Source organism: Mesitornis unicolor, unplaced genomic scaffold (assembly GCF_000695765.1).
Source record: "Mesitornis unicolor isolate BGI_N332 unplaced genomic scaffold, ASM69576v1 scaffold47344, whole genome shotgun sequence".
NCBI classification, from domain to species: domain Eukaryota; kingdom Metazoa; phylum Chordata; class Aves; order Mesitornithiformes; family Mesitornithidae; genus Mesitornis; species Mesitornis unicolor.
Genome location: NW_010180320.1, coordinates 1 through 278, shown reverse-complemented (window position 1 = coordinate 278; position 278 = coordinate 1). Strand labels below are relative to the sequence as shown.

The 278-nt window shown below is 68.0% G+C and overlaps 1 protein-coding gene across 1 annotated transcript in view; it reads right to left on the bottom strand.

Moving 5' to 3' along the window:
* KIF11 (kinesin family member 11) overlaps window positions 1–249 on the bottom strand; it is a 17,021-nt gene extending 16,772 nt beyond the window's left edge. The window contains exon 1 of the mRNA XM_010183060.1: window positions 165–249. Coding sequence (XP_010181362.1) covers window positions 165–247 — 83 coding nt within the window. The 5' untranslated portion in view covers window positions 248–249. The remainder of the gene's footprint in view (window positions 1–164) is intronic.
* Window positions 250–278: the final 29 nt, after the last annotated feature.

Sequence of the window (278 nt, the reverse complement as noted above, 5' to 3'; positions counted from 1 at the left end):
CCCCCCCCCCGCCCCGCTCCACACGCCGCCAGCCTCTGGCCGCCAGGCACACCGAACTCCCCGAGGAACGGCAGAGCAAACGTCTTATACTGAAGACCCGAAGAGACTTAGGAAGAGGGACCTCACCAGCCCCCCGCGGGCCCGGGGAAGGCTGCTGTGCCTACCTGCACCGCACCACCACCTGGATGTTCTTGCCCTTCTCCTCCTTCTTCGCGCCACTGCCGCCCTGGAAGCTAAGGGAAGCCATGGCGGGCCTCCGCACGAAACCCGCCGGGGGT